Raw genomic sequence first — 25,050 nt, forward strand, 5'->3', positions numbered from 1 at the left:
GTACAGTAATTGCCTGCTTATGCATAATGCCTGCCCTGCATACTGCCATCACTGACATGGCTTAAACTGTGTTTTTGTGTGTGTGTGTGGGGGGGGGGGGGGGGGGGCATGCACGTGGCATTTTGGCAGAAAGAAATATGATGCATTTACTGTAGGTGCCAGGTGTGAACAACTTTGCTGAAAACGGGGAGAAAGGAATTGAAGATGGGGAGGAATGAGAAGAAAGTGATGCAGGAAACAAAAAGATAGACAAAGTGAGAGGTTAGAGAGACCGAGTGGGTGATAGAGGGATGGAAGTTACTGCAGAGGAGAGTGCAAGCAGGGATTTACCATCCCTCACATGCTGCGCTCGATCATTCCCTCTTTTGTGAAGGTGGACAATGAGAGCCAGGGGTTCAGGGCTTAAAAAGGATACGGACACTGTCACAAGCCAGCAACCCTGGAGAGACACCGGCCAAACCAGAGGTATAAAAAAAAAATGGACTTACACAGAACCTGTTTTTACTGTACTAACTGAAGATACTACAGTACTTTCTTTATGGGGTTTAGAAGGCAAATCAACATCTAAGAAACTGTTTTTGGAGAACAAGTGGAACTACAAGACAGAAGAGAAGTTTGAAACCTGTGTCTAGGGAAAAAGGTCTTTACACCTAACAAACTAACCCTGGGACACTGGTGTTTATTCATGTCGCTTGATGAAAATTGACACATTTTGGGCTTCAGATGTTATCAATCTAATTTGTATGTGATTTTTGTTTAGCAAGGAGTAACGAGAGTTGAGAACCAGTGTCATAATCATTGGTTTTGCTGGCTGTGTGACAGGGAGCGACACTGCTGACAGTTCAGTTGCTCGGTATTAGAAGATTACTTTGTTGGGCATAGAGGGGAATTAGTGGTGAACAATGGCTCTGAACTGCCTGATAGGCAAGGTTATTGTTATACGGCAGTTTGGGTCTAGTACTTTGCTGGCTGTGACCAAATTCGACAGTGTCACTGAAGGTTGACTTACTCTCTTGTCTAATGTGCGGGGCATGTACAGCATGATTCAAATGTTCACATCAAATCTCTGGATTTTTCTATTTTATGAATAATGCTCAACAATGATCAGCTGGTAGGCTATTTCCAAAGCCAGAGAAAATGTCTCTTGCTAATTTAAACTTTTTTGAAAAGGGTAAAATTGGTTCCTTCTGGGCATTTAGTTTTGATGTATGATCAGTCTATTCCGTCTACTCTGATACTAACAGCGAGAAACCTGGCTCAGATATCATAAACACCTATAACTGATTTTTTCCCTGATCTGTAGCACATCCAAGAAATTGAAGTTTTGTGCCGACCTACAATAACTTCTGAGTTGCTTAAGGACAGATAGGGGAAAGGGAAAATGGCTAAGAAATCTGACCTTTGTTATCTTGACTGGACATAGATAATGATGATTTTTTTTTTTGTCACATTCAGAGGATCAATGAGTAAAATATTGGGTATGAGGTCTAAACGTTGCACGTTTTCTACCTTGTCTGCTCTTCTCCTGAACAGTTGCTGAATGTTTAGGAGGACAGTGTTTCCCCGGGCTTCTCCAAGATGCTGTATACTTTAGCGGGAGGGGGCACGCTCTGCGGCGTGGCCGCCCTCGTGCTTCTCATTGTTTCTACGGCAACGGATTTCTGGATGCAGTATCGATACTCGGGTAGCTCAGCCAATCAGGGGCTTTGGAGGTTCTGCATCAACCACAAATGCCATGCCCACACCATAACTGTAGGTGAGTACTTCAGAGGTGGCGTTTGGACGAGACAAAAGTTTTTCAAAAAATAAAATGTTTTGGACCAAGTGGGTGTTTCTGAGGAAATTCTGATAAAAATAAATGATATCAAGACACTTTCTAATCAAAGACCAATATCATGCAGGTTTGTCATAGAGAAAAATTTCCAAATAGTTGAGAAGTCCCAGTGAGACTAAAATATCATTAGTTTTGGCAAATCCAGGCCTAAGTGTAAGAATCTGATTTGCACATGACCCTGACCTTTATTGTTTTCCAGCCTTCTGGGATGCCACACGGGCTTTTATGTTGCTGGCGGTGCTGTGTTGCTTCGCTGGTGTTGTGCTCGGCCTGAGCGCCTTCACTAATGGCACCAAGAACAGGAGGGTCCGCACAGGGGGCATCGCCCTGGTCCTGTCAGGTAACACACACAGTTATCTAGGTCATCACATTATAAACCTAACTGCTCCTCTTCTAGACAGAGTGATTGTTAAATTGAGGAGTAATTGCAGTGAAATCAACAGTCTGTTGCTTACAAAAAGTGGTTTGTCAGTGCACTTTATAAACAGTCCATGTTGACAGGTTATTGGTTGGCGTTTCTTTTCTGTATCTTGTCTGCTTACTTTCATGTTTTACTTTTAAAATTCATCTCACCCTCCATTCTCAGGTTTTCTTGCTCTGCTGGCTTTGGCCATTTACACCGGAGTGACTGTCACTTTCTTTGGCAAACGCTTCTTGGACTGGCGCTTTTCCTGGTCCTACATCATCGGATGGGTGGCCATCATTTTGGCTTTTGCAGCAGGTATTGAAATAACTGTATTTAGAATCAGCTTATCTGTGTATTTTTATTTTGACTGCAGCAGCCTGGATAAGATTATCCAAAAAAGTGCATTGCACATTTTTGGTCAGTAACAAAAACCTTTGGATCTCTGTAGCGAGTTAGCACACACTTTAAGTGGCTGTGCTAGACACTGTATGATGTATATAGCAATTTTTAAAAAAACAAGCTTTAATTATGTTGTGCAGTGGCAAAAACTACTTTAGATCAGGTGATTACACAGCAGCCAGGTAAAAAAGCAACTTCTTTTGGTTCCTCTTGTCTTGTTGTACAGTAGGCTAATTCACCAATGTAATGCCACTACTGTATGTGTAGATTTGAAAGTTTCGATCTTCAGAAACAGTGATACACATTTAACAATAACATCAACCATGGTAACATAACTTCTTTTTTTTTAATATCATTTAAGAATGCAGCATTACCAGTTATATTTGGAGGCTACTGTGTTACTTAACTTCTTCTGCTGTTTGGTTTCTTCCAGGTGTGTTTCAGCTCTGTGCTTACCAGCGAACCACTGCAGAACCTGCTCCTTCAAATAACCCGGACAGCTAAACAAGATGAAGGGGCAGATTAGCTCCAGGGCTGTTGCAATGGATGCCACTGCTGCTTTTGAGTACCTAGATTGGAATAAATAGAAATCATAAGACTCCTGTGTGATTTCACTCCGATTCTTAATTCATTGACGGTGTTTTTTTTTTTTTTTTTTGAACTGTTGACCCTACATCTTACCTTTGTTCCTTATCATACCCAAGGACCACCTGACCCTAGAAAACAATTAGTAAGGGCACCCATTATTGATTTCCCTTTTCATTCCTCTGGTGGTTTATGCAACTGATCAGAATAAAAAATTTAAATGTAGTGTATTGTTGTGCTACACTGTGTATAGACCTTTTCAGCGGAATTCCATTATTAGGCAACAACCTTGGCCCTCGTTAACTTCCTGTCATTCATTCACATGAACTGTAACAGGGGAAAAAAATTAGGACACATTTAGAATGTTTACGTTAACATCATTGAAACTGTCTATAAGAGATTCTCCACTAGATGGTAGTCTTACGCTACACACAGGAGGCATAAAACACCACTGCTTAAAGAGTGGATATGTACTGTTGCTTACTCACCTCACAATGAAAACTCTGGCTAACTGGATTTTGAAAAACAGTTACCAGTAGGCTTTTGGAACAAACACCCAATCCTAAGCACAACTGCTCAGGAGCAGCAATTTAATAGTTATTACTTTGGTCCCTCTAGTGAATCTACTGTAGGTCAATGATAGAATAAGCATATCTTTAAAATAAAAAGAAGGGGGGTGGTAATAATTAGGGCTGTCAAAGGATTTAAATTTTTAAGTAATCGCACATTTATCTGTTTTAAATAAACTATTTTTCAAGTTTTTAATACTCTTATCAACATGTGAGTGGACAAATGTGCTTGCTTTATGCAAATTTATGTGGTATTATTACTATCATTATTACAACAATCTCAAACAATGACAAATACTGTCCAGAATAACCTCAGAAGGTACCACATATTGACTTTAATGTAACATAACTTAGTAATACAACCAAAATGTAGTATTTATCCATCTATCCAACAGGGTCTGTCTTTGGTGTTGTCACGAGAATGATTAAATGATTAAATGATTTTTGAGTATTTATATTCTGAATTGAAGTGGCATTAAGAAGAACTTCCGTTAGCTCTTAATTATTGCGTTACTTCGACAGCCCTAGTAATAATACAATTTGTAGGAGGCGCTAATTTGACCTCTCACTTTTCACACGCGTAATAATCAGCAAAAAAGCAATGAGTATAAATTAGTATGAAAGTATTCTATTTTCAGACTCAGTCCAATTCACGGTTGAGTTTTAATGCTTCAAAATGTTCAAACCATAGATAATCTGAAATGGATTTTTTAAATCTAGATCTTATTAAATGAGGTTAAATATTTCCTGTAATTGTTTTACAACAAACACTGGTGTGAAACAGGTGTGATTTGTGAATGTTTTTACTTGTTACCTGTGTCAAAAACTTGATCAAGTTAATTTCCATTCCATTTAATTAAGTATTGTGCATGTACTAAAATTAAAGCAAATACACCAAAAATTATTTACGTAGCAACATTTTGATTTATTTTTGAACAATAGCAAAGCCATCTCACAGAGACTACTTTGAATTACACAGAATGCAAATAAATATATATAGGACCATAGTAGAATTAAGGACATTAACAATTGATACAAAATTATTTACAACACTTTGAATAGTGCAAAACCACACGGATACTGCCCTCATTGAAATTCTTGCAATGTGTCCATCTAGGGACAGTGCGTGTGTGCTGCCCCCTGGTGGGGGATTATGAGAACTGACAGTACTGTATATGGCAAGTTGACAAGAACCTTAGCAAACATAAGATCATGACTATTTTCAAACAGGATGTAGCAAAAGTAAACCCGCTGCTACACCTTGTCAAGTACAGCTTCTTCAACGAAGGTGATGAAGAGTTATTGAGATTTGGCGTGGATATGCAGTTAGGTTATTTTAAAAAGGGTCATGGGGAGCAATCATTCTGAGAAGCTGAATACAGTAATTAGTAAAGTCAAGTTAATCTCAATGAAAAATAGTGTTCTTTCTCAAAAGGGACATTTGAGAAACCACCAAAGCTGGGATGCACAATGTGTGGACCCCATCACAAGCACCAGACTTTGAAATGACAAAAGGAAAATGACGACGGCCTAAAACCACGTGGCAGGTAGTGCCCACCACCCCTGAGTGAAAACAATTTAAAAAAGGTCTTAGCACCGGCAGATACCACAGAACACCAACTTTGCCATTTCCTAAACCAAACACCACACCTTGAATTGTGACAGGCACAACACATTTTTTAAAGTGCGCTCGCTCGATTGAGCAGTTTCCTTTCACTCAAATGTTTTTGTTTTTCTTCTTCTTGCACAATTTCTTCCCCACAAACATCAAGCTGCATTTAAAAAAAGCAGCACACAAAGATAAATTACATTTTTTGCCATGCATAATAATTTGTTGCATACTGAAATTTCTTCTTGGGACCATTGCCATTGAAAACTTGGACCTTAGAGCGAGTGTGGCTGCAAATTCTCCTCTTCAGGTGACAAGAGTGAATGCATATACAGTTTCAGTCGAAATAACTGAAATAAAAATGTTTTTGCTACTTTAAATAACCTGAAAATTCTAAATGCAACTTGGCCTTCAAGAGGAATGTCACAGAGAGAAGCTTGTACTTTTAACACAATGTGGTCAAACTGGTAGACAGTACATCAACAGACATCTGAAACAGATGTTAAATCTACTCTTGAAGACCAAAGTTGTACACAAAAACATATCGATGCCTCTGAGACAACCTCTCTGTGTCCTATTGTATTAAATATTTGTGCATTGATGATGTACTGTATTTATCCACAGCTGAGACTGCAGGAAAAGAAATAACCTCTGAGCATCGATCATTAAACTGGTTTAAATCATGCCAAAGATGAGGAAAGTAATACTGCAATAATTACTGATTGGAGAAAGAGAGAAAGGATAAGACCATCAGGAGAGCATCAAGCCTCCATGGGCTGATCTGATTTTAAAGGTTCCAGCTATCATAATTTCAACCCACAGCTAATCATGAAGATGTGAACCATTAAGAGAGAAGTACCCGACAGAATTTGAGGACAAACTGATTTGTTTTATCCGCTGTTAGATGGCAGATATAACATAATTTTAAAATCATCTCTGTGCACTCATGCAAAAGACGTGCACCGTGTGCATCTTTGGTTATGCATAGCACTACGCCTCTGGTTTTGAGGTTCTGTAATAAGCACTACGGCAGGCTAATGCTGATTGGTATAGCCCTGTTCAGATTGCATGCTCGGATAGAGGAGTCTGTAATGAAGGACGACGGATAACATAAACTTCAAGGTGTCAAACAGGTTCTGTTGGGGGAAAGGTGCCCGTCAACTTGGCTTGTGTGGCACATTGCTAAAGTTAGAGCCGTTTGGCTTTGGTTTCACTGACAGACACGCTGCAACCAGGCAGCGTGTGTACGCGATTTGGCTCGGCTCTGTGTGACTAAGTCGTAGCTTGTCCATTTCTCTCCTGCACTAGGGGGGTGGAGTATAGCCCTTCAAGTTAACAAGTTGTCTCTTAAAATTGCACAAGTTGGCCATTTTTTCCTGTAGCCAACACCACAGGCCATGTTGGGAGCACGGGTCTTGAGTACATTAAACTTCTCCCACTTCGTTCTGCTCAAAGAGGTCGAAATAATCCTCCAATCATGGGTCAACCGATCTCTCCTTCAGTCACTTGAGTGTTATGTGTCTTGGTACCTATGAAAACACAAGAGGGAACCAGTTAAGAGCAGCATTTCAGAAGCAACCTAAATAAAGCCCTAACGATACTAAAGTATTTAGTTACTTGAAATGAGGCTGCACCTATGACAGGAATTCATTTGGATTAATTTCTCTCATTTAGAGTCTTGTGACACTAAGGGCCAGTTTTGAGGTCACTATCAGGGGTGTTTATAATCAGAGAGACTTCTTACCCGCTCTGTAAAGTGAATTCAGGTAACGCCCCTAGTGATGTCAGCTGTTCCTCCAGGGCCACGATACGTAAACCAATGTAGCCGGAAGACAGCAGCAGCAACACAACCCTGTAACAAACAAACAAAAGATATAAGTCACATTTACTGCCTTTTCCCTGCCTATGTATTCACTGTGATAAGGGTCATTATCAGCTTATAGCAGGTAAATAGAGAACAATAGCTAAGCACTGCCAGAAAAAACACTGGAGGCCGACTTAATTAATGGGTTGATAAACTAGTTCGCAAAAAAACATAAAAAGTTGGCAACCCTGCATTTTCTATTTTTGTAATGAGATCCTACAAGATCACCTGGTCCGTTACCACCACAACAGGTTTTGCAAATTCCTCAGCACTTCCTTTAAAGAGTGTGACTTTGAGAGTGACTGGCAGATTGAGATTAGCACATAAGGTATTGGCTTAAAAAAGAAGAAGGGAGGGAGAGAGAGAGCAGAAGACAGAACATGCTACAGAGGTGAAGGGCTACTCACAAAATCAAGTAAATGAAGAGTAGAGTGTTGAGGGTGCTGGCCTCTCTCTGAACCAGCAGGGACTTGGCCTTTTCTGTTACGTTCCAAACCCACGATCCACCTGAACCTGGAAAAAGAAATGTAAACGGAGTATGAATATCAATGTTCTCATGTTTGTCTTTTTTGTACTGTCATTTTTTGCATATTTTGTACAGTCTATGGTTCAATTAAACAATGTCCAAACAGAAAAATTATCGTAATATCGTGAAAACCATTATAATAAAAATAAATAAATCCTGGGATTCTCTGTAATTATGCAAGATTTAAAACAGACATTTTCCAACTAACAATTTCTAAATGTCTGTCTGTATGTGTGCGTGTATATATATATATATATATTACCTGATACTGACAGCTCCTCTGAGGATGAGCTATCACTTGGCTGCAAGTGTAGACTCCTGAAAGCTGAGCCATTTACATTAGGCACTGCCTCTGCTTTAGGAAGAGCTGGGGGCAGGGGAAAGAAATAGAATCAATGTCAGCTTGCAGGCTTGAACAGACTTGAGAATGTGAGATAACACTAAAACACTAAAACAAACTGTTAACAGATTTTTACATCACGCATGGCTGATAATTAGCATATACTGCAGACATATAATGCATCATGGGTTACACAAAGAAATATTTTTTAAATTTCTCTATCAAGGTGATTCGAAGTACAGGTGACATTTGTTATATTAACTAGGTTTGCTGTCGCAGGTTAACAGATTTTTTTTAATCTCTGCTCTTGCTTTTTTTATCCATGTGAAGTCGCATTCTATGTATTATATTCTCATTTTTCTTGTATTTTTACCTGCAGGTTTTATCATTCATCTTATTTTATGTGAATTTGACACATATATCCTTGTTTTTATGTTCATTCTCTGTCTTTTTTTATGTATTGCACTTGGTGTCATTTTTAATTTCTTTGTTGTAAAGAACTTTGGACTGCATTTCATATATGAAAGCGGCTAAACAAATAAAGTTACTGCATATTATTATTAAAGGACTCTCACCTCTGTGTGGTCTGTACAGAGGCTGCTCCTGTAAAGATTGGGACTCAGAGCCATCAAACTGGTCGAAGCTGTCGTCCAGACTGGACTGGCTGGAGTTCTGTTATAAGAGAGCAAGGAACGCCGTCACAACCTTAACCATCATATCATTCAGGCATATTCACAATTCAGTGGTTCCTTTGAGCCCTATGACAAAAACGTCTTGCACCTTTTTGAAATATTCAAGTCTCTCACCACAAGTTTGCTCTTATCGAAGCTGTTCTCCGCTGAGGAGAAGATAGGGCTACTATTTGTGCTGCAATCCTGTAACAGGGAGAAATGTTGAGATTTTAGATTAGATTGGATAATCTGCATGCTCCGATTGCATTTAGTCAAAATATAAATAAAGAGATATGCAACAAGGTTAAAATAGCAAGGGTGCTCTTTCCATTCTAAAACTCAATTGATTTCCAGAGGACTTCTGAATGACTAAAAACTTTAGTAGCATTCAACCTGAGCAACTCACCTCTAGCTGAGGAGATACGGAGCGCAGCAGCTGATAACAGGATTCTCTGTTCCGCAGCGACACAAACAGGTACTAAACAATGAGAACAAACAGGAATATTAGCCATCTGCTGTGCCTGCAAAACTGAACCATAAAACATACTCACTCATTGACTAGATTACATCTAAACCACAGTTCAATGCCTACATATGACTTTGAACTTCTCTAGATATCAAACAGACTGTATGGCTATCAGTGTTTACTAAGATGGCTGTGTGGGGCCCAAGGGGAGAAACTGACCTTGTCTCCATTTGTGGTGCGAATAGACAAGGCGTTGGGTACCAGTAAAGCAGTGTTCTGCTTCTTCACTATGTGGATACAGGAAACTGGAATAACTACCTGCAAGAGCACACAGACGCAAACAGGAGAGGTTATGCAAGTGCAACAATGTTCAGGGTATATAATTAAAAAAAATTAACATTAGGAAAGGGTGGCAGAGATGAAGTCTACCTTAGTGTCCTTGAGCAGAACTGAGGAGTGGAAACAGGCGTGGGTGTCAGTGATGTACAGCCGACCGTGGTAGGGCACTTCCTTCTGCAGGGCACAGATGTATGCTGGGAGTGGAGGGGAGCACAAACAGTTAGTTTTATATGGTTCATTCATTGAGTTATTCGCTCTCTGTCTTTACTTTGCGTTTACCTACCATGTATCAAGTCTTCACTCTTAGGAATGTCTGGAAACAACTTGTGGAATGTCTTGTTGTGCTTAATGAAACTCTACAAGAGAGAAGTGAAAAATTAAAACCACATTAACAAAAGGGTGCACTAAACGTACCAGAAAGAGCTGTACTTCCACCTGACAAGAATAATTATCCATTATTCCATCTGTTTATATGAAAAGTTGTAGACTTACACTTTGTGTGCCAGTTCCCTCCGTCCTCTCAAAGCCTCTGTTGTCAACATCAAATGTCTGTGACCTGCTGAGATAAAGATCGCAGTTGTCAATTTACAGGAAGTCTGTGGCTTCAGCAGGTTAGTGTGAAAAGATGTAGAGACACTACATGACTTGCCTACACCTCAGTGTTTTTGGCACGGTTAAATTAATATTTGAAGATGAACTAATTTATTGTCAAGGGTGTCAAAGGTAGGTGGAAGGTAAGGGAAGTGTTCACCTTGTCCACTATAAAAATTGTTAGGCTTATTCCATGATGAGACGTCGGTTAGTGTTGATGTTTCTCCTTCCAAAATTATGTTGAAAGTGGTTGGGTAATTACACCGTCACATAGGCAGCAGCAGGGATGAATACTGCTCCTCACACCAACAAATATCACAAATATACCTTGAACTTTTGAATCATGTGAGAAGACAGTCAGTGCACAACAGCTGTGCAGTCATGAGTGTGTCACCACTGAACACCAGCTGAGAGTTCGTGCCGGTCTTGTGATACATGTTCAGAATAGCCTGTGAGTCTCCACTACATCCAATGTGTGATTTTATGCATTTCAAAACTGAGATAGTATTTTCTGATGGGACTTTAAGAGTCTGCCAGATTAATTACATACATATAAGTTTTTCAGATTTTAAAAGAAGTTAAAAAAACGGAAATACGTCTTGATTTGTTGTTTTTTTCTTGTTTAGTGAGGTTTGTTTTTTCTTTTTCTTTTGGTTTCTTTAATTGTTATTTTTTTGTTCTCTGTTGACTGTATGTCTGTTTTTATAACATTTAAAAATAAAGTATTAAACCTCTGTGTGTGCTTATAAGGGATTTTATTTAACAACAGTGTTTGAGGCCTTTAAGGCTTTATTTTTAGATCATTTTAGACAGTTGCTGAAAATATCTTTTGGCATTTTGTATAATTCTCACTTTTACCTGATGGCTACTTGTCTGGTGAGGGTTTTGTGCTGTTGCTGGATCTCGAGCTGAGCCGCCTCCAAGCTCAAGGCTTTCCTGGTCTCCGTCTTCTTGATGCTGCCATTGCTTAAGCTGCTCCGGCTTTTCTTCACTTTGGCTGGCAGCCCGCCACCACTGCTCTCTACTGGGTAGCTGCTGGAAATGGGAGGGGAAAAAAGGAGATTGATTGTAAAACAGTATTTTAAATGATGTTGAATCGAAGTTTTCATGTGCCCTTTCAATGGGCATGTGGAATTTCTGTGGGTAGAGCAGAAAGAAAAAAACAGCACAATTAATTGCAATTTCCCCACTATGTGACTATTAAAAAAGCCAAAAAGTCCCAGCCAGAACACCCACTGATAAAACTTCACCTCTGTAGAAACATACAGTCAAATAAATAAAATACCTAAACAATGAGAATATATTCCAAAAAACAGTGTGGGAATCAACAGCCACCACCTAAATGACCCAAAACACTTCACACTGTCTCTGCAGAGATGCCTGTCATAATCTCCTGTACCCTACAGAGTATCTTCATCTAGAACTAAAGAACAGTCATAAAAAACGCCACATTTTAAACTGCGCATATGAGGCTTTACATTGACTTGGGTCTAGGATTTGGTTACTTATCTTAACTAAATCACTCCATATCTACTCAAATTACAGGCTATGTAATGACTGACATTTGGCAGCCAATGCATTTATCTTTAGTGATGCGTTGGGAAAGGTTACACTTTTTCAGAATCAGAAACTTTTATTGATAGACGTTGCGTCAGTGCACTGGTTGTGGCTGTACAAATAAACCTCCTGGCTGCTTAACAAGCTGATCTACGTAGGCTAATGCTCTAAAACTGACAAGGCTCTGCAAATAGATCATTTCAATAAATTGTTAAAAAAAAAAAACTGTAAAAGGAAGACTGCTTGATTTACAACAGCCAGAGTGTTCTTCAAAGACCATGGCCTGTCCTTGACCAGAAACAAAACCAGCCACAAAATCATTACAGGAGAAATATGAAACTACACAAGACAAAACACCTTCAACTTAACAAAACTACTAAGACATAAAATAATTAAGATCACCTTACCTTGTAAATTTAGATCGCTTTGATGAACGAAAACTTATATACCTACTGACAGTAGGCATTTCCTTTACTTATAGAAAACCACCAACTCAAACTGCTCTATAATCTCTAAGCTATATTCATGCCATCAAAGCTGAGGATTTCCAAAAAAAAGATGGCACGATTAAAAAAAAAGCCCCAGAAAGATTTTTGGAGTTCTCTTGATGTTTTAAAAAGGTATAATCCAAGATGAGTTGCCGTCCTAGTTAAGTCAGGGCCATTTGCTATATCCTGCTAGAAAAAACCTGTTGCTGTATTGTAGTATGAATGTACTGGTAAGAGGAAGCCACTTTGTGTTGAGAATGGTGTGACACCCCGTAGTGGGAGACGTCAAACTCAGCCACTCCCCCCAGACCCAGAAGCATGAGGGAGCTGTGCTCACACACACACACACACACACACACACACACACGCACGCACGCAAGCAATGGTGCACTACACAGGCACTGACATGTTTAAGAAAACAAGGCCAATCCCATAAAATCTTCCACTGAAAAACTCCATCCAACATCAAAATCCTGTCTTGTTGGGATTTGTTCTGGTCGGGTAAAGCAGGATAAAAGACTATAAAAACGGCTCTATGTGTGAATGAGGAGGTAAAATACTTGTGATGTGCTCAGACTGGCCCGTCTGGCAGGATTTAGGAGTGGTACATTATCTCTCTCTCCCCTTCTGCAATGAATCACACCAAGGAGCCAGCAGAACAACACAACCTCAAGTCTTCCTTAAGCACACTAGGGGTGTTAAGAACTTTGACACTAGCTCGGAACAACTAGCAGCATAATGTTAAAAACAATATACCTTACAGTACTAAGGGTGGGTACCCAACCATGAACAATGTCTCTACCGTGTCACCTGACTAATTGGAGTAAAGGTCAGAGAGAAAAAGAAAAACATGAAATGCAGCTTAAGGTGGATACCTTGGAACTCTCTATTAGTATTTTTAGTTTTATTTACTGTATACGTGTGTTTATTTTGATTTTGTATACATCAAAGCAGTTTGTAAATTGCTGTTTTTAATAAGGTGCTGTTCAAATAAAGGTATTTTCTATTTATATAATTAATACTTGTCATGAAAGCTTATGGCTGTTAGTGTTGATTCCTATAAACTAAAATATAAATACCCAAAGCAGCTTCTAAACTTTGGGGTAAGTAACCAAGCTACTGTGGCTGGTGCTTATACAAAGGCAACACACCGTGAGAACAATTTTATTATCAGTGCTCAACTGTTGACCAAGTGTATGTCTGTGTTGAAATCTGCTCACCTGACCCATTTCCACTAGGCATGGGGTTACTGGCAGGGCAATATAGGCAGTATTTAAAGACTATTGACTGTTTGATTTCTCAACAACTTCCTCTTTTCACTAAGGACTAACTGTAACCATTAACAAGGTCATGTTGAGGCTGCTTCCGGTAACACTCAGCAGCCACCCGCACTCCTCTGTTCTTTCAGTATGTGCTATATATTTAAACAGCACTCAACCGCAGGTTAAGGGCTGAAATTTTTCAACCTATGTTGAGTGAATTCAATCTCTGATGACAGACCATCAGAGTAAAATTATCTGTACCCTCATTACCATTCTGTTTATTTCATTGCACACAGAGTCTGGCAGTCCTCCACTAAATTCTACTGTGTATAATGTTTATTGCAGAGGTTCCAGACAACACTGGCATGGTCTTTATAATACCATGTTCTACAAACACTGACATGCAAAGAATCTAATAATCCAATGTCTAACAGTGAAACAAAATGAAAGTACATTTAATGCCAAGCCTGTCCCAATCAAGAACAACCTCTGCCTGTAAGGCCTCAACAGGTAAGTGACAACAATCAGTATAATCACCAAAAAGGTTACTATGTGGGAAAAAAAACGTTATTATAAAACAAACTATGTACTATGAAAGTGATGTTACCTAATGACCACGTCATATTTACAAAGCAGGAGGTGGCCTTACCTGAAATGGGTGTGTAATGGCCGGGGCCTTGACCCGTGACCTACTTCCTTGATGGAGCACATGTCATACTGCACAATCAGTGTTGGACCTTGTTGTACCGCCATGTCTAACATTTTATAGCAGGCATGGACACATTAAATTCCCTGCAGCAGCAGATTAAATTGAACATGCACAAGGCTATAGGGGCATAGGGTGGGGGCTACGGAACAAACAGCAACATCACATGACGTGTTCTGTGAAATAAAAAATGACTGGCCAACACATTCCACCTTCATTCGTTTCTTTATCTGCATTTGTTCTGGCATATCTTAAGGCGACCAGACAAATCACTTCATAAGAGTCTTGGCGTCCATTGGCTCAGATATAACCACTGATATGCCGAAACATTTTCCTGGATTTAGGTCTGAGAAAACAGCAAATTAGTACAACTTTTTTTCGGGCAAATGGACTGCTGCTCACATTACTTTATGCAATTAAAGAACAGATAAGACTTATGGCCAGATGATAGAAGTATTTTCCCACAGGTCAGTTGAAACCATTATGTAGCAGACGTCAAACAATAACCATACATTTACTCTGTGTTGCTCAAGTCAGCCCTTCGTTATCTGAGACGTTTCAGAAGTACTGGCTTAGATCAGAAACTAGACACGCTTGCTTGCCTTACCTTCCCAGATCCGCAGAGAAATGAGAATCGGTCACAGTACCCGGCTGGTACAGCAAGCCTTTCCCTTTCTCCATGACCAACCAAAGTTTTCCCACAATCTCTAAAAAGCTTGTAGCCAACACTGGTCGAGGCAGCCAAATGAGTAAGGCAGTTCTTTTGCACTTAGACCCTGAGCGTTGGGAGCCAAATCAAAATGGGTGTAAAGGTCTTTTTTACTGCAGCATTTTAAAACACCAGAGAGCTCAGCATGAGGATAGTGCCAGAAACACACAGCAGGAAAGAAAATAAGAAAGAGGGGGTGAAAGCAGTAACAAAAAGAAAACTGCTTGGGGTTCGAGCGTGAATTGCCCTCCAAAGCTTTGTCCTTTCAGAGTCCTTTCTCCATCTGTGTTGTTGTGGAAATGGCTACAACGGTAGGGGGTAGATGGTGGAAATGTGGGGTTGAGAGAAACAGTGCCAGGCTATTCTCAGTTCAGAAGGACAAACAACAACATTCAATAGCCTGATGGCTTTAAAAGCAGCCGGCGCAATGTGCATGACAATAGCTAGCTCAAACTCTTTGTGCATGATGTAAATGGCACTATCACACATACAAGAATAATTGTGTCTAACTGGAGGGAAAATGTGAGAAAAGCTCAGAATATATAATGAAAGGTAGATTAATGTAGTACACTATGTACTGTAAATGTAACAGACTATTGTTTTGTTAAAACCTCAGCTGAATACTGCTGTTCAATAGGCTGTTTCTATACCAATGATATCATCCAGGAAACTCAAGCAGACAGATAAAAGTCCAACTGCACTTGTGGCATCAGTCTAAATTTAGCCACCACACATCACTCATTACCTCTCCTGTCTCAACACCACCACCTGCCATGTTTTCAGTGGACACCTCTTGGTGTAAAGCAGCAGGATGAATGCTGTGGGAGGCGGTGTTATATATGCACTTTGCCATAATCATAATGGCACAGGTTTGGTCCTTGCTACAGCCAGAATTCTTAAGCCTGAAACCAAATTGCCTACTTCCTCGCCAACAGACCACACGTGTCCTGTGCGTACCATCAATTTCATCAGTCAGTCAATGGTGGATTGCAGGCTATCCATAATTGTCAAAGGCTCAGTTGGTCAATGCGCCACTGCTATATACTGTAACCTTGCTAGACATTTTGTCAAACTCTCCCGAGATCAATTCATCCCGGTGACATTTTAGCAGAAAAAGGTGTGTCCCAGAGGTCCCTTTTTTGGCCCAGCCAGTTACAGAATTAACAAATACAATCTGAACAGATAACATCTGTATCAGAATGCTGCCAAGTGGACAAAAGGGGATACTCATTCACATCAAACAAGCAATTCAACATACACTGCCTGTGAACATTTGCATGAGCAATTCTACCTTTCTCCATTTTATCTACAGATAAAACTGCACAATGCTTGTGAGGAGGCACAAGGGTGCTTTTCACAACAGCAAAGTTCATCTTTGTTACCAAACCGCACTTCACCATTGCAGTTAATATGCAGAAAATGTTACTGACAATGGGGTGAGATTTTATCTTTGAAAGTCAAAAGATGCTGAATTGCACAAAAGAAAATACATGTGTGCAGGCTGATGATATCAAAGAGGGCAGGAAAAGCTCTATTCACTGATCGTAGTTCTTTTAGCAGGTTCACTAGCAAGTTACATATTAAAAGCTAATAATGGGCTTGTAAAGGCTAGCTAAATATATTCAAATAAACTGGAAACTAGCTTGGACTGAGATTGGAGCTGATTTCTCCAGCACAGGACATTCCAGTCGGCAAAGCAACCCCTCTGGGTGTAGAGTTATGATGCTTTCATTTGCTGTTCTGAGATGAGACATAAGATCCCAGGATCCCGCAGACGTCAGTCATACGTCAGCTGTTCAGCTATTGCCGTTAAGATAAAATTGCTTCCTTATAGAATGCCTTTGTCAAAGTTTTCCCACAGGAAACATTAATAATATGATCTCTGGGTTCACATGTGAAGCTGACAAGTTATACATCTGTATAATCTCTATGAGATGAGTGTGAGAGCACCATCTTCTGGAGAGCTGTGGGTATTTTATGTGTCATGTGAAAAGCTGACTCCTCTTCATCCAATTACAGCAGCTAATTCAAGAAGCAAAACAGATTGTTGCAGCCGTGCTTTATCGAGCCAAATTGGACAGCTAAGATATTACAGTTTTTGCAACCATGCACACAGCACGAGTCCAAATCCGTGAATTATCTAGTTTAGTTTTCAAATTTATATTGTAACCTACTTTAAAAAGCAGAAACAAACAAATAATTGCTAAAGTGGGAAGATTAAAGACAACCCAAAATATTATTCTGAGTAGGCCTGAAAGGGGTAATGTGTCTTTGCGTGTATGCATGCATGTGTGTGAGCTTCAATGGAGCAGTCACGAAGGACAGAAAAGCAAGCCAGTGGTCATGGCGAAATAACATGCCATTTGTGGCGCCATGCCAGGGCTCAGTCTGCAGGAAAGCCATGTGTTTGTGGCAAATGGAACAAAGTGTGTCTGTGTACATGCTTTACAGAAAAGCTGTGAGAGTGGGAAGTCATTCAGCCTTGTGCATGCTGCATCTCCCTAAAATTCATCTGTGCTTACTGGACACAGAGACAGAGAGGGTCTTTCTTCAGCGCGGTGGCTGCTGGAAAATCCCACCTGACTTTAAAATCTTTAAAAGTAATTTGTTGAACACAAGGGGGTCTTGAATTTAAACTATAGTAGAATTTTGTTGAGCCGAGCTCCTCAGAGCAGCAGGTTGTCAGCTGTAGTCACGTGTAGACCTGAAAACCTGCTACAGGTTACTTTTAATCTGAAATACCTTCTATCTCAAAAATTCTAAATGTCTTGAATAACAGTAGGAGGGTTCATCTATCATGGAGGGCAGAGTGAATGAAAGAATTGTACAGCAGGTGATTTCTCTGATTAGTAATTTCCTGTTAATTATTTCCTGCCTACATTTCCATAGTCCATAAATACAGTACGTCATTTGTTTAAGTCAATTCAATTAGTTATTCAGACTTCAGTGATAGATAAATGACGTTTTGTCCTCATCTATGTCGCTATGAGTTTTACTGGTGTAGGAAAGTAAAAAATGTTTTCATTTTTCGAGTAAAAAAAGACAAGGTTAATACATTGTATGGATGGCAGTAGTAATGCGTACACACTTTCCTGAGGGTGAAACTTTCTGAGAAGAGTGGATTGGAATTTTCCTTGACTGTTTTTCTTACAGGTACTTCAACCTTAAAATGTGCAGCTTACCATGACAGTGATGCCAAGGCAAGGAACTAAGTTTTTTCTTAGGGCTGGGCGATAATTCGATCTCATCTCATCTTCAACCGCTTATCTGGGGCCGGGTCGATAATTTGATATGACCCCTTTTTGTCTTTCACTGGAATTTTATCATGACTGAAACATATCCTAATATCGTGATACACAATTACGTGTATATAAGCAGATACTAACTCAAATCTTTCAGAAAATCTGAGGTGAAATATTTTGCGTTCATATTTGGCACTTAAGTACTTATTTTTCATTTGTTACATAATTTAATTTACACAATAGTATACAAAAACAGGCTTTACCATGTTATTATCTCATATAGACTATTTATTCATACCAGAAAATATGCTATATGGTGAGATGAAATGAAATTATTCATCTTGGGATAGAAGATTTGAGGCATATTGTCCAGCCCTAATTAAAACAGTAATTTATGTTATTGCAATTACTGCTGCAATTTCCCAGCTTGGGCTCAATAAAGTATTTCTATTCTATTCCATGTTATCCTGTTGATCGAAGCTGAGCAGTCCCCTCGTGTGACTGAAATTTGACCTATAGCAACTACAGTGGAATTCCTCAGGCTACTGTCAGTACCAAAAGGTGAAATGGCTAGGAAGAGTATGGCCTTTGTCTTGGGTCTGTGACAAGAGCAGGGGAGTGGTTATTAACACTAGCCTGACAGAGGCAACACATGACTTCAACCATAACCAGCTTATTAGTACGCAACCCTTCATTTAGCAGTGAACATCTCTGCAGATGTGGTTTTCATCCTCTAACTTGGGCTTTTCCTCTAGGCCTGCAGCACATCTCATAATTTAGACCTACATGGTCTTCACTGCCCACAACCGGCATGGAAGCTCTGTCCTTGAAGCATCTTCATGGAGCCAAGAGAACGCCTTCACAGCTGCCACACCCAGCCTCATCCAGGATCCTCATTCTAAACAAACCTTGCAGCAATAGCTTCTTCTCTGTTTAAATAAGGCCATTCATATTTTTGCCAAACTTATATGCAGCAACTTACAATGAGCTTGCCGGTGTTCTCATGTTCTACCTTCAACTACTTGGCCACTCGATAACTTTTTTTGGGGCTTTTTTTACCTTCATAAAGGAAGATTTAAAAAAACAAACAAACCAGAGGGGGATGAAACGACTATGGATAGATACTGCATTTACATGGTCAGAGTTGTGGCTCACTGAGGCCTGAAATTGCCACAACACTGTCATGTGTGTGTGTGTGTGTGTGTGTGTGTGTGTGTGTGTGTGTGTGTGTGTGTGTGTGTGTGTGTGTGTGTGTGTTGTGGTAACAGACCCCACATACCATACTACAGACACATCATAGCTATGCTGATAAGCAGCAGGCCATGTCTGATTGGCGGGGCCCATGTACCCATACCCGTGTAGCCATTTCCTCCCCATAGATAGCCAGCAAATGGCTATCTATGGGGAGGAAAGTGAAAGTCAAAGCTCAGAGGACGAGGAGTACTAATGGTGAGCTACAGGGAGCATTTATGTAACACCATGTACCACCTGTGGTCGGCTCATGAGAGCTAAAAATAGTCTTTTCTGGGGAAACAGACTCGCTAGTCCCATGTGTGACAAGCGTGTGCGTTTCCCAGAGGGTAACACAATACATGTGTGCATGGTTAAAAGAGTGTATGAGTGAATGTGGTCGTGCGCCTTTGCCAGGCTGGTCTGCTCTGGATCTCCACAGGGCTGGATCATCCACGGCAGAAGGACGCAAAGTGATGCCAATTTGACCCACATAGGCCAGTGGATGAAGTCATGATTTCTCGGCAGGAGGCACAGGCAGAGATTAAGGACTGACCAGATCTGGAGTAGCTTCACCTTTATGCAACTCTACCAAATGTAATGCTGTTTATTTACACTGCCTGGAATAGATGAGCCAGCTACAGACACAAACACCACATTCATAACAATGTTGATGTGGGTCAATCATTGTGTTCTTGGAAGTGGCCCAATGAGGAAGGGGTGAAATGATTTAGATGAAACCCTCTGCATTGTGTCTGTACAAACATTTCAAGGGAAAGCCCATGAAAATACTTCCCATATAATAGCCTACCTCCCCTCTGGTAGACGCAGAACACGTACACCAGAACCACCAGACACAGGAACAATTTCTTCACACTGACTGTCCCCATGATGAACGGTTAACATTCATAGTCATTTTGGTATCCTTGTATTTAGCTGTGTGTCTATTTCTCTTGGTTTTGTTGTGGCTAGCAGAGAAAAATCCCTTGTATGTGTGTACACTTACTTGGCCATTAAAGCTGATTCTGCAGGCCATAATTCTGCTGACAGGTATTTACATTTTACCACTAGAAAACATTTTACTCAGGGATATCCAAGTACGTCTTTGTGCATGCTATAACAACAGCTCAATCAACCACTAATGTAAACTAGGACAGTCACGTGATGCTTAATGCTAAAAGTGTAGATTCTCCAGTATTGGTTATGTTAGCTAATGCAATGTTACACTTATAAAGCAAAGATGCTCGCTAAAGCTATCCGTATGTATTGGAGTGTAGTTTAACTCAGAAGTCAACAATTGCCGTGGTTTCTTTACTGTTTAAATTCAATATCAGAGAGTAATTGTGCCATTGTAAGGTTAGCTAAAGATGCTTTAAATGCCAACACATGCTAACTTGCTAGCATTATCAACTCACTGACTAGAAGACGCATCCCCTCTTACATACGTTTCACCTTAAAACACGTCTTTGTTCTGTGGTAATTAGTACATTAAGATGAGATACAACTACCCAATCTTATCAGACAGCTTAGCACCATCATCAAAGACATGCTAAATGTTAGCATCCACCCAGTTGATGGTGCTCACCGGCACATAGCGGTTCAGTCAGCCACGTTCACTCCGCTCACCTCTCTTTCATGAAGTGCTTGATTCTGACGATGGCCTTCTCGTCGATCTTCCTCAAGAAGGTTTTCAATCTCTCTCTCTTGTTCTCAAGCATTCTTCCCCTCAGCCAGTGGTCGTCGGTTCGTGTAGAAACGACGCTCCACGCCAGACTCCACCGTTCTTGTTTGGTTTGTGCTTCTTTTTTCTTCTTCTCTCTCCCCACTCCATCCACGGCTGATTAAGATAATGAGCCCTAAATCGGACCAAGTCAGCCGACCAATCAGCGTCGGCGACGACTTGTGAAAAAACGGTCATGTCAGACCGCTTCTCCAATCAGAACGGGGTAGTTGGCTTTCACCGACCGCCCAAAACCTTATATAGTAGTCGGGCTGTCCCTAGTTTGAGACCAATAAAATGAAGGGCTTGTGTTATTGTGCTGTTCTGGTCCTTTTAATCAATGATTAACATGGAATTTTAACATTTCACGTGATGAGAAATGCACATCTTGGTTTATCAATAGTGTTTTACTTCCCACATCATGCTATGCTTTATCTGATAGAGAAAATGACTACTGGTACACCAGGGTGGGGCTGTACATACTGTTTCACATCCATAAACATAAAGCTGAATTATACTGTCAACCTACACCTTAAATATGATGCAGTCCCATACTATTAATAATAGTAACAGTAAATACTGCACTATTTATCTGAATACTGCTGTTGTCAGTTATTTTGAATATTAAATGTAGGCTTTTAAACCATAATAATAGTAATATTCATTTACAAAGCACAGTTGAAGAACAAGGAATAAGTAGGCTACTGCAAAAGCCGGCAGCACTTGTGGAGTTAAAAAGTGAAATTACTCTTAACTTCATGATGAATCATAATGAGCCAGGAAACCAATGAGCATTTGACCAAGTGTTGTTGTGAAGGGAAGTGGAGATCACTGACTCAGAGGGCCAGTCAGTAGCTCAGTTTGTGACTTTTCTCCTAATGCCACGGCATGAAATGATTTCAGGCTCAGCATTGTACAGGCAGCTAATGAAGAGCTGTGTCTCTCATCTCCCCCCTTATTGGAGAAAAAGGGAACAACTGCAGTGACGTATGGCAGTCAGACACCTGTACAATCAGCAGACCATGGCCATAAGGCCAAAGCTAAAATCATCAGCTGCAAGTCACATTGTAGTCACACTGGATGACTGTGTGTTACTTGTGACTACCTTGTGTGTTTAAAAAAATTGTTGTAAGTGTAAGAGATTGGGTTTGCCCTTCCTGTAACAGCAATTATTTAGAGTGTTCTTGATCAAGCTGTGTAATAGTTTTCTGCAGCTGACCCTGAACCTTGACCTCAATGTGAGAAGGGCTCCCCAAATAAAAATACATAACGCATTTCATGGTGGTGATCATTGCAGATGGAGAAGGTTGTCCACTTTTGGTTATTCTTATCTGTGAAATCAGTTGATGATTTAAAACTTTCTATATTGGATGACATCATTTTAAAAACATGGCTATCAAGTTCCTCCAGTGTTGTACTGAATATTCATGTTTTTTAATTACTAATATTTGAATGTTATTTGAGTCACTATATTAGTCAATTTCAACAATTGTGCCAGACTTTTTCATGTGTTCTTTGATACATCACATTATGATAAATTAGTGTGTTGCCTTTGAAACACAGTTCACACTGATTACAACACAGCTTTTGCAATTTCATTTCACCATTCTATTGATGAAGACCTCGATCACCTGTAAAAACAAAAACTAACCATTATCAGGTGGCAGTTCAGACACCATATATGTTCACAAATCCTACCATTGAAAGTCCCTTTTTTTCTAACCAGGCGGCTCAGGCGCCGCCGCGCCACCAAGGACAGAGGAGGCAGTGTCTTGCCACATGACACAGTCAACACACCACCCACTCAACCACCCACCCACTCCCTCACGCAATTCGGCCTTCAACAGCCAGTTAACGGTCTTCCCTTCCATTTCCCCTGCCAGGAAACAAAGCAGATAGAGAGGAGGAAATCATGCTTCATAAGGAAGTATGTGATGCAATAAGGGGGTGTAGAAGCAGTGTAGGCAATAACAGACTTCTCTGTGTTGATTCATCACTGTGAAAGCGGGATAGATAATTGGGCAAAGCAGGGAACTATGCAAGGACGTCACAAAAGCCTCATCATCACGGCCTGTCAATTGGTTTGAGGTACTTCGTTCACAGCTTTTAAGTTGCTCGACTAAGATGATCCCATGACCTTGAAGCCCTGTCTCGTAGAGATGCACTGCATGTGAAAATTATGTGAAATCCACATTCAGCATTACATCGTTGCTGAATGTATTTCCTTTTATCAAAAATCCCAGAAGCAAAGTCAAAACAATAAGAGAATTGAGTAAAAGAAACATGTTTATTCATCGTTGCAAATGCTTTCAGTCCTATAAGACCACACATTTTGCTAATATTAACAGTCTGAGTCATGAAGCCTGAATTATTCACCCTTTGAAATTGTCAATATTTGTAAATGACACGCCATCTGTTCAGAGCCAATGAGATGAGAGTCATTAAAGAAGAGAGTATTTAACTTGTCCTTTTGCAAACAGCTAGCAGCTTTAATTTACTAACTATTCTTCCTTTATACTTCTCTGTAAAACATAACCACGGCAGAGCTTTGGCATGCAGGTTTTATGAATCTTGCATGTTCCTTAATTGTTTGCATCATGTAAAGTTTTTGATCTGTTCATATAAAGTTGCAGTTTTACATGCATTAATCCATACAGACTAGACTTTAAAATCTGACAAAAATTCCCCCTCAAAAAAATGGACCATGCAAATAACACCAGAAGAAGGTACAACTTTTAAAAGATAAGTGAAAACTAATATAATAAATAACAAACATTTGAGAAAATGCTTAATAAGGCTCCCAGAGACAACTTTGAGCTGAATCAACTTTTTTTATTTGATTTATTTGCAATTAAACAATGGAGGAACTTTGAAATATTATCTCTTGTTCAGCAAATGTAATGTATGAAGAAAGCTGAGTACCAACAAAATATTTGTATTTGTGCTGCAAATTCAAATCTGGGAAACCAGAGTCAGTCAGTTATCTCTGGTGTTGCCCAAGACAGGCTTGTATTTGCTTAGAAAATATAGATAGAGGTGAACTTCTTTATTCTTGTCATGTGCGCAACAATTATGAAGAAGCAGTCGCTGGCAATGAAAATCTGAGGCCTAGGGCAACCTCCGACAATGCTCATTAAATATATTTTTTTAAAAGAAACATGCAATTAAAGAAATTCTGAATCCAAGACATGGAATAGTAAAAGGTTAAATAAGGCTAAAATATAAACCCAGATATAAATAAAGTAATGTGCATTTGTGACAATGTTGTAAATGAACAAACTGAATGTAAACTGGGATTTGTATATAAATGCATAATTAGATGTAATATGCTGTTTGTATCACAACAGTATATGTTATCATGTATATCTCGGCAGTCAGTCACTGTCAGTGAGATCCTTATTATCAGCTGCTGGTGTAAACACTGTGACCTTGGGAGGATGAGAAATACCTTGACCTGGAAAAACAAGGCTATGACGCACAAACATCTGCGGCCATGCACATTACAGTGCAGGTGTGCAGGAACGCCTATGAAGCAGTAAAAAAAAGCCCCCCAAAAAAATCACAGGCTTTATCCCCATACTGTGCGATGATGGAATGTACATTTTTGGCTTAATATTATACTTAAACACAGTTTACAAAACAGAGCGATACATGGCAGAAATAAAATGTAAATCAACAGATGCAAACGTATTAAAAACATTAAAGAATGAATATCATACAATACAACATACAATGGCAATTTGAATGCCATTCGAATAGGAATGGCTTTTAACTTCAGGAATTTGAATCTGCCAACTAGCATATATCCTGAAAGAATCTTTTTTCTGAAGCTGGAAATTTAAAATGGGATTTTTGTCGAATTTCCAGATCTGATAAAGATAGATAGCGCCTTGTGTCCTAGCATGACATTGTCCTTGACTTCCACATGAGTAACACA

At 39.8% G+C, this 25,050-nt stretch overlaps 2 protein-coding genes across 5 annotated transcripts; one reads left to right on the forward strand and one right to left on the reverse strand.

Annotated features, from left to right (window-relative positions):
* Positions 1 to 1,578: 1,578 nt before the first annotated feature.
* lim2.2 (lens intrinsic membrane protein 2.2) lies at positions 1,579 to 3,143 on the forward strand (the record flags this gene model as incomplete). The annotated part of the gene is made up of 4 exons (XM_083911142.1): positions 1,579 to 1,756; positions 2,034 to 2,174; positions 2,421 to 2,555; positions 3,073 to 3,143. The coding sequence occupies 4 exons, from the start codon at positions 1,579 to 1,581 to the stop codon at positions 3,141 to 3,143; spliced, it is 525 nt and encodes a 174-aa protein (XP_083767268.1).
* A 1,586-nt stretch (positions 3,144 to 4,729) lies between these two features.
* Positions 4,730 to 21,166, reverse strand: LOC310945301 (GRAM domain-containing protein 2B). Of its 4 annotated transcripts, none has more exons than XM_083911353.1 (13): positions 21,020 to 21,166; positions 11,058 to 11,234; positions 10,101 to 10,164; positions 9,892 to 9,964; positions 9,699 to 9,802; positions 9,489 to 9,587; positions 9,210 to 9,281; positions 8,939 to 9,007; positions 8,708 to 8,804; positions 8,055 to 8,159; positions 7,674 to 7,779; positions 7,147 to 7,254; positions 4,730 to 6,931 (listed from the first exon to the last, which is right to left on the reverse strand). In XM_083911353.1, exons 1-13 carry the CDS (start codon positions 21,109 to 21,111, stop codon positions 6,916 to 6,918), a joined length of 1,182 nt encoding a protein of 393 aa, XP_083767479.1. In that variant the 5' UTR covers positions 21,112 to 21,166; the 3' UTR covers positions 4,730 to 6,915. The 4 variants fall into 4 exon arrangements, with proteins under 4 accessions (XP_083767479.1, XP_083767478.1, XP_083767481.1 ...); XM_083911352.1 differs by having other exon boundaries at positions 10,101 to 10,167; XM_083911355.1 differs by lacking the exon at positions 21,020 to 21,166 and adding an exon at positions 12,164 to 12,489 and having other exon boundaries at positions 10,101 to 10,167; positions 11,058 to 11,231.
* Positions 21,167 to 25,050: the final 3,884 nt, after the last annotated feature.

This window comes from Echiichthys vipera (assembly GCF_963691815.1).
Source record: "Echiichthys vipera genome assembly, chromosome: 3".
In the NCBI taxonomy this organism is placed as follows: Eukaryota; Metazoa; Chordata; class Actinopteri; order Perciformes; family Trachinidae; genus Echiichthys; species Echiichthys vipera.